This window comes from Trachymyrmex septentrionalis, unplaced genomic scaffold (genome assembly GCF_001594115.1).
Source record: "Trachymyrmex septentrionalis isolate Tsep2-gDNA-1 unplaced genomic scaffold, Tsep1.0 scaffold7, whole genome shotgun sequence".
Lineage (NCBI taxonomy): Eukaryota > Metazoa > Arthropoda > Insecta > Hymenoptera > Formicidae > Trachymyrmex > Trachymyrmex septentrionalis.
The window spans coordinates 3,449,809-3,459,269 of record NW_017305884.1 but is presented as its reverse complement, the minus strand read 5'-3'; the positions used below and the strand labels follow the sequence as shown (position 1 = coordinate 3,459,269).

The 9,461-nt window shown below is 32.4% G+C and overlaps 1 protein-coding gene across 1 annotated transcript in view; it reads right to left on the bottom strand.

Moving 5' to 3' along the window:
• Positions 1-1,784: 1,784 nt before the first annotated feature.
• Positions 1,785-9,461, bottom strand: part of LOC108753448 — an 8,319-nt gene continuing 642 nt past the window's right edge. Inside the window, 12 exon segments of the mRNA XM_018495011.1 lie at positions 1,785-2,330; positions 2,407-2,607; positions 2,690-2,821; positions 2,934-3,069; positions 3,377-3,429; positions 3,432-3,464; positions 5,673-5,874; positions 5,943-6,037; positions 6,104-6,332; positions 6,334-6,388; positions 8,563-8,761; positions 9,292-9,423. Of these exon segments, the coding sequence (XP_018350513.1) occupies positions 1,939-2,330; positions 2,407-2,607; positions 2,690-2,821; positions 2,934-3,069; positions 3,377-3,429; positions 3,432-3,464; positions 5,673-5,874; positions 5,943-6,037; positions 6,104-6,332; positions 6,334-6,388; positions 8,563-8,761; positions 9,292-9,423 (1,859 nt within the window). The 3' untranslated portion in view covers positions 1,785-1,938.

Below are 9,461 nucleotides of genomic sequence, written 5' to 3'. Positions count from 1 at the left end.
ATATATATATAACATTTCATCCCGAATAGTTTAATTTTAATTTCAGTTTAACTAATTTTACTTTTTTTTAGTTCTAAAAATTTGAAAAAAGAGTAAGTTTAATTATAAATAAAAAAACTAGACAAAATTTGAATTGTGATACGTGGCAGCGATTTTTTTTTAAAGTCTATGAGCAACTTGGCACACGCGATTAACAGTACATGGACCGACAAAAATTTCACTTGCTCGACAACACATGCTAACCCAATTCTTGACTTTTATCGGCGTTTTAAGAACAAAGAAGAATTAAATTATAGAGAGAAATAGCTGCTTTTGAAAAATGCTTAAATCTCTGATCGTACATGTTTAATATATCTTTGAACATCTCTCATATATCGGAATATTCATCGCTCTATATTTTCTTATTGAATTTAGTTTGTTTAATTTAATTGTCTTATATTTAATTATCAGTATATGCTGATACTGTTTGTTTAAGTCTATCTTGTCTACTTTTCACTGAAAAAATTGAAATATCATTTAATTATAATAAATTCGTTTAATTATCATAAGAATAGTAATTCGGTTTTCAGAAATTCAAAGCCTCATAGTCACGTGCACGTTGTGGCAACTCGACTGTCACAACGTGTCTCAATGACTTTTGCGCTGTTAATTAATACAATCCCGGAACATGTAGAGGCGCCGGTTTCGTGAATTATGCATCAATCATTCGGGAATTTTCACCTTACCTTTCACTATGATTACACTCGCCCTTTCCGTAGTTCGCTTGCGTCGCCTTTAATCATCAATTACGTGATGTAATAAGCTTAGTAGCGCGTGAATATTACATTGCGTATATGTAAAATTGTATGTAATCTGTCAGAATGAAACAAAATATGGCTTATCCGCGCAAAGGTCTCTTTAATCAGCCATTTGATATGTTTGTTTTTAAGAATTTAATTTTTCTTACACATATGCGGAGAAAAAAGTATCATCTCTGATATGTACACGCGTAATTCGAAAAAAAAGGATAACCACGCAAACTGAGTGTAACATGCTTTGTCAGAAATGTCAACCTCATGAGCTATACTATCGTTACCGTTATCTCGTTATTATTTATGTGACAGTTTCATCACGGTTTGCTATCCCTCGAATATGAATTTAGAGTCATTCTAATAATGATCTCCGAACCATCTGGTTGATGCAAAGTAACAAATACTTGACCAAACGATATACATACCCAGTGAGAAATGACAATGAAATCGACGTCGATTCCATTATCATTTCTCACTGAGTGTGTATAAACAATAGTTTTATTACGTTTATGTGACTATAATAAGTGTTAATTTTTTTTTCGTAGAAAATTAAAAAAGGTGTAAATTTAATGATATTCTTAATTACAGATTAGCTTAACCAAGTTTACTACTCTGGCTACATTTGCTTGCATACCGTTTTCGTTCCTGTTAGAAACTGAAGAATGATCGCACGTACACTTTACGACCTATTTTTGGTGTTCATCGAAGGTTCCAAATAAATCATGAAAGTAATCGCGTAAATTTACAAAGATTTTTTATTGTAATATTTATTTTGAATTTGTAATATAACATAATCTAAATTATATCTACTTTCATAAATGCATTTTATCAAAAAAGCCGTGTCCAGAAGATAGTTAAAAGATAATAAATAAAATTACATTTTCGAAAATAAATTATTTTATATTATACAGGAAAATTATCAAAATATTCATATATATATATATTTTACAATAATTATTTTTATCTCAATGAATTATTTATTTTTTATGCGTGTTAAATTATTTTGTCTCAAATAAACGATAAACCTCAAAAAATAGAAACTTGTGAATTTCTAGACGTGGCTCATACTATTTAAATAAATGTTAGCATATTTATAAGTAATAAATCTTGATTAAAGTAAAATCGCATTACATATAAAGTTGCGAATTTACGACCAATACCAACGAAACGAGTATCCTTTGAGACCGTGTTTCTCATCAGCCGCGTACGTCTGCGGAACGAACGTGATGTTGGGCTGATGCCCGAATTCGTTTGACAGATACCTCACCTGTGTGTCGATACCGTTTTCATTTGGAGACCGATAGCTACCGTTCTTCCTTCCGCTGCGATAGCCGTCCTCGTGATGGCCGTGCGACGTTATCGTATAGTTGAACTGATAGTACAGATCGTCTGCCATTTTCTCCAGGACTCGATCATTCACGGTGAGTTTATCTTCTTCGGATAGCAACTTTTTCGCAGCTCGCACCATACTTTTCGTGATGTCCTCCTTTTTGATGAACTTATTTTTCTCCTCTGGGAAACCCTTAATAGACGTGTTGGCTACAAAATTGAAGAGTGTAAATTTATACGTATAATATTACCTAATTTAACGCTCACAAATTCTTTTTTGTACTACCTGTCAATATCTTCATCATCCGCTTCAATATCGGCTCCACCTTCTTCGGCAGCGGTGATTCCGTGACTGTCTTCACAGGTTTTGGTCGATCGTTTTCTTGCTTTATTGGTATTTTACAGCCGCTGCAAGCCTTCATTATGGCTTCGATTAATTTCTTCGCTGCTTCCGGTCTATCCTTGAATATCTCTTGCGCGTCCTTCACTTGTTAAACCAAGACGAAACGTTCAGATTTAGAGCGGAATGTACATAAAATTTATCGCTTCAATAGCAGCACGTAACTTACGACTCGTTATTTTTCGGTTCCTTTGTTTTGTGATAATAAAATCCCCATTTTTATCGGTCTTATATCCAGTCTCGTGGTAGACACCATCGGCTGTGATAAAGCCATATTCCCCGGTAATCAGTCCCTCGGCGTCTCAACAAAGAAATACACAAAAATCTCATTAATCTCATTATTTATCGAGAATTATTAATTCACCAATTAATAATAAGAATGTCTCCCGACACTTTCTTTTCGATTGGTATACCTTTCTTCTCAAATCTGTGCTGAAAATCGACAATGTTGAAGGAGAACTCGTAAGGCCTGATATCGTCCGCGACGGCATGGTGTTGCGCGACCAGATAGCACAGCAGGCACAGAAGATCGCACCATCTCCTCTGCAACTGAAAAACGTGTGCTTTATCGTATGATAACGAGTATTTTCCTTTGCCGGCCTTGGATCCTCACCACGAAGGACGACATCCTGCGAAGATCCCTGCGGCTTCGAGTTCGCGCGACTGAATGATGGCAGAAGCGAATCCTCCGAGCATACAGTGGTGACGTAATAAATGAGAAAAATGTTCTCGTCTTCTCCGCGAGTTATCTATGAGACGATCTGACGACGAGGGAGAAGAGGAAAGTGTGAAAGGGACAAGACGGAAAAATCGGGAGGCCTTTGACGTTTTTCCCAGTGGGCAGATGCTTTCACACATTTTGCAGACTCGGCTGGGAGATAATTGCACGGTTATCATTAATGGTCGTGGATCGAGTGGATCGTGGCTATAGATTGCAATCCCCGCTGTAAAATTTCATATTGCTGTCTGTGACATAACATTAAGTTTTATGGACGACGTTTTTACTTGAGAGAGTTATAAGAGCCACAAATGGATAGGAAAAACGGTAAATATTTGTCTAGACTTTATGCAAGTCATTTAGTAAACACATAGTATACCGTTTTTTTATTTTATTTAATACAATTGTTAATTTTTTCACATTCCTGTCCTTTTGTTAATATCTATTAATAAAAAAGATTTAAATCTAACTTAAGTTAAATTATTATCTAAATTTTATTGACTATTATGTCAAAAATAATTGAAATTTATTGCACAGAATTAATTTAAATTGCTATTGATGACACAGATGACTTTTTGAGGGACAGAATAATGCTTTTTTTCTAATGGACGTTAACACGAAGAGACATTTACACTGATCACGATATAAGCGTGTATTTATTAGATGACCTTTCGTTTTATCTCCTCACACATAACGCTGTCAGATCGATGGTTGTTTCTTATAAGAAGCGAAGGGGCTGTTGGGAGTGTTGGACGATGCTGGATATAATAAATTAATGCACGTTCAATGCACATAGATTAGCTAATCGGACACTGCGAATAATGTCAGCAGAATCTTGCATTTTTTAACGTCATTATGCAAAGTACATTATGCAAAGACATATTCTAAGAAAATCTCGTTAACATCTGATTTGTTTTGACTAATATAAATGATTAAGAAAATCGCGAAAGGTTGTTCTGATAAAATATCAACTACTATATGGTTGGAGATCTTTTTCTCGCTTTTAATCGCCCAAACATAAATGGGACATTACGGTAAATTGAGGATCAGGGTCGTTCGCACGTGATTCGCAACGATTCAAAATGTGTGTCTCGAAAATTTTATCTGAAATTTCATCCGATATATGATGCATTGAACTTGACAAGATTAGAAATCGAATAATCATCGAAAGTGACATCATTACAAATCACAGTAAGCTGTAATGTTGAAGACAAAATTTAGACACGTCGTGCAGTTCAAAACTGCACATTACAATCAGACATATAGAAAGTGTCAAATATCTTAATTAAGTCGATAAAGAGAGAAAATTCTATTTTCGTGATAATTTAAAAATGTACAATAGATATTAAAACTTTTATAATCGTGAAACTTGTGCACAATAAAATGCTTCTTCAGACTAGTCTAATATATTCGTCAATTGTTCGACTTTTTCAATGCAATTTGGAACAGGAATTAGGAACTCGTTTCCACTTTGTGGAATATTGAATTACTGGAGATTTATAAAAGAGAGATCTAAATTCCTTCACGTAATCCTATGTTTACACGATTCAAGCAGTTCGCGATAAGCGAATGTTCGATTCTTATTTGCCAGGTGCGCGTGGTGCATTATGCATTTTGTAGTCCAGAAAACGACAAGCCGATCTGATTTGTACTGCGGGATATCGATTTAGGAACAACGATCCTCGTGGCATACCAACAATACCAATCGCGGAAGGTGGGTTTCTGGCACGTATACGCATAGCGAATATCGACGCGTCTTGAAGATTCAATTCGTTGACGAAACTTCCAATGTTTACGCTATGATTACCTTGTACATTCTTCTTGCTCATGAATAAGAACTTCATGTTTCTGCTGTTGCAAGAATATTTTTATCAACGAGAAGCGCGATGGAATTCTCATTTCGATTTCGATGTCGAATTTACCGAGAGAGAAATGAGAAACTGTGAATGGGTATGCCTGCACGCGAATGTGAGAATCTGGACCAAAATGCCGTTATGTGGAAGCCCAAAGTAGGTCAGCCGACATCTTGATATTGGCAGTCTGTCTATTTAATACGAGGCAAAAACGCGGACAGGTGAATACGCAGCCGACGAAAGGCCAATAATATATTTTCTCGTATATTGCGAGTTACATTTTTTTACAAATAAAAATATATATAACATGTGTAAAAAATAATTTTATAAATAAAATAATAATAATAATTAAATAGATAATAATAATAACAATAATAATAATTTAAAAAATAATTTAATAATTATATATAAAGACATATAAATAATTTTAAAATTAAAAAAATAAATTTTGCATCGCGTTTTACGATCTCTATATCACAGATGTCCTTCATACTTTCTAATGTCTCGCTTTGGAAAATCATAGTATCGCGAGAAATATATTGTTCTTATTGATATCACACTCATTTGCATATTTTATCTACCAAACCATTCATCCTCGATGTCATCGGGAAAACCATGACGATAATGTATGTGATGATACGGCTTATGGACGATCACTACTTCCGAGTCTTGCGAGCTCTTAATTAAATTATAGATCATTATAGCAATTGCTAACTGCGCCACCATAATACTCTTCAGAAGTGACATTTTAACGTTTGCTATGGCGCCCGGTAAGGAAAGTATCTGAAATAAGACAGATTTATCATTTGTTCTAGCGGGAAATGTTATAATAAGATTAATAAACAAGAAACCTGCATAATAAATGGCGTCATTGTCATCATAAATCCAAGTTTCTGTAAAGGATTATTCTTCTTCTCTTTGCTTCTTGCAGTTTGCACTTCCGTCTCTAAAGAAGAGAGATCTTAATCTTCTTCAAACGTAAAATGCAAAAGCAAATAAGTACTGTCAATACCTCGTAGTAGGTCGTGAATTCTCACATGAATACTGATTTCACTGTCCGTTAAAAAAAACTTGATTCCTGGAAAGATCTTCAAATTTTGGGTTTTGTTGAAGCTGATTTGGCAATTGTTCAGTCTCTCTTCAGCGCGAATTGACAGTTTTGACAATGTTACCAACCAGATAATACAAACAAAGAACTTGGTCCCATTCATGTCCTCGAATTTACAATGATTTATTGACTGAAATATGCATATTGAAAATTGAGATGTATTCCTGGTAATTATATTTATTAAACTTACATGTATAATATTAAGATAAAAAAATAATAAATCCATATATTTTTTATAATTATTTGTATGCAAAATTAATAAATATTTAATAAAGATTTATTATTATTATTATACTAAGTTATTTTACAACTTACTTTGTATTCAAATATATTATCTTGTGCTGTGTAAAATGACGTAATCATACGATGTTAGATCCACACTCATATAACATTCACGATAATTATTTATATTATACTATTACTAATTCATTATGGTATGTTATTAGTGATAATACTCGCGATTCGTTCACATTTAATTAAAGTTAACATTTCACGAATATAAAGATACCGATGGAAACTCTTAGAAATACCGCTCTGCTTTCCAATATGTGCGTCTTCTGTTCACTTGCCATGTAGACTGCACCGCGTTACGCGAAGCGCAGCAGAGATATTTAACTTTTTATTCGTCAGATACCCCACGCCGGATTTTAGATCGGGAAAACTGGGTCTCGTTCACCAGAGAATGTTATTTATATCGGAATAAACTAGAATAATTCGCAAAGAATTCGCTACATTCTCTTAACAATGAATAAATTTTAGCAAATTTTAATAATGATTAAAATTCTATTAGAAAAATCGTATTTTTTATAAAATTGAATTTTAATTTGGAGAAAATATAAGATTTCTTATCGGCTTAGAAAAAATAAAAGAAAAAGCAGAAATAGAAAACATACGAGATATTAACAAATATATACAAGTCTAAAAATAAATGTGGAATTTATAAATATATTACAATAAAAAGATATGGGAAACTCATCGTGTAATTCATATATATATTACAATAAAAAATTATGGGAAATCCAGTGTGTAACGTAAATACAATTCCTTATTAATAACATGAGGTATGTGTGTACTTCTTAAATATATAAATATATAAATACTTTTCATTTTCTATTGAAATGTAGATCTACGTTATACATATATTTTTCATAATTAGAGACCAAATTGGTATTTTCTATATAATTGTTGCTTGATGAAGATAATTACAGAGAATATGTTCCTTGCCATGCAATATGCAAAGAATATTGTCTGATTTGTTTACGTATCTTGAAGGTGCATCGTGTAGTACATCTCACATATGTATAATAAACACATTTATTTGAATAATAAATTATAATTAAATAATACATAATAAGTTATTAATAAATAATTACATATTTATAAAAACGCTATTTATATTTCCTTTAGAAAAGGAATTTCATGTTTCTTTATATTCTATACGAACTTATAATTATATTTAGGAAAATTCCTTTGGTATATCTGCATATATTTAATTTATAATGAAATGCATGAAGAAATCGGTCACTCTGTGTGCCACAAGTAAAAAATCTAGAGAGTATTCGTAAAATTGATATTTTTTTCTTACAAAGTATGTGTGTACGCGCGCGCGTGTGTATGTGTATGTGTGTGTGTGTGTGTGTGTGTGTGCGTGTGTGTACTTCCAATAAATAGCATCTGGATGGCGAGAAGTACGTACCGAGAGAAATGTTTGATATAAATAACCATTTATTTTATTGATATGAATTATGAAAACTTCCTTGCTTTTTAATTTAAAATATGTAACAAAATTTTTTTAATTTAAAATAAGAAAGTTTATGTAATTCAGATGTGAACAAAACAATGATTATTCATACCAAATGTTTCTTTTAGTGTGCCATCGTAAATATTAACATCTATAGCCAGAAGAAATCAGGTATTCATAATATCACTGAATAAATTAGTACAAGAGGATAAAAATTATCTCAGAAATTATATAAATAATGTAGCTTCTATCGATGACTATTGTGCGTTTTGATATGACCATTATTTAGCAAATGACTTTTCAGTATAAATCTTTTGGTTGGAATATGTATATAGTTTATACACGAAAAGAACGATTTTATTTAAAATATATCAACATTTAGATAAATACAGACCTGAAAATAATTTTGTTGGGCCATCAAAATAATTACGCGAGAATCTGAAGTATATTAAACGACATGACAAAACCTTTGATATTCTAGAAACCAGTTTGAGCATCCTACATAATTATTTTAATGGTCTAAAAATTATTTTCAAATCTGTAAAATTAATAGCTAAATTTTTATATATTTTAGATACAGCAAAATCGTCCTTTTAATGTATGATTCTATCCTTTATAGTAATACTGATCCTCATATACGGGGCCACTTGAATCCCAGCTTTGGTATATTTGTGGGTGAATGTGTGGGTGAACTGGAAAAGCGTTGTGAACGTGCAGGTGAACTGGTTGCGGTGATAGCCATGGTTGTGGTGATGGCGCGTGCCAGCCTGAATGAAGTTTCGCTAGAAAGGTGCTGAGTTTAAATAGTAGCAGTATAGCGCCTGAAACGCAGAATAATACTTCCGTTTACTATAATTGGAAAATCATGTAAAACTTAATACACATTATTAAGTTTTACTGATGGATACATAAGTAACCCAAACTGGTTGAGACATAAATATTGTAATAAAAAAAGTCTACGATTGTCAATAAGTTACAATTGTTAACGAAATTTTATTATTCGCGATGATAAAAAATAAAGTTGTTATTTATTTTGTATAGGAAGAGTCCTTCCAATTTGTTAAAAAATAAAAATTATCTCCAATAATTGATCGATATTAATGAGAAACATACGACGCGAAAACTTTTTTAAATTAAATAAATAAATAATTTAATAAATAAGAAATGCTGGATAAATCTCGTATGTAAATCTAACATTGATATGAATACTGAATTCATATGTAGTAAATAGGTCAGCAATATCATCTAATCATGTATGCAGGTTACGTTATCCACAAGGTAGTCATGAGACCGTTATACATTCGTGGGGGCGACACTTTTCATAATGTGAAACGAAAAAAATGATGCTTACCTATGAGAAGTCCTTTCGCTGAGATTGCTGCTATTACCATCAACATTGTCATCATCACTCCCATTTTGTACATCATCGGCATCAGCATGAACTGAAATCTTTTGTTTCCCCCAAAAGTACGGGACTCAATATCTGCATAACAATTTTAATGTAATTTTAAGATTGTTATA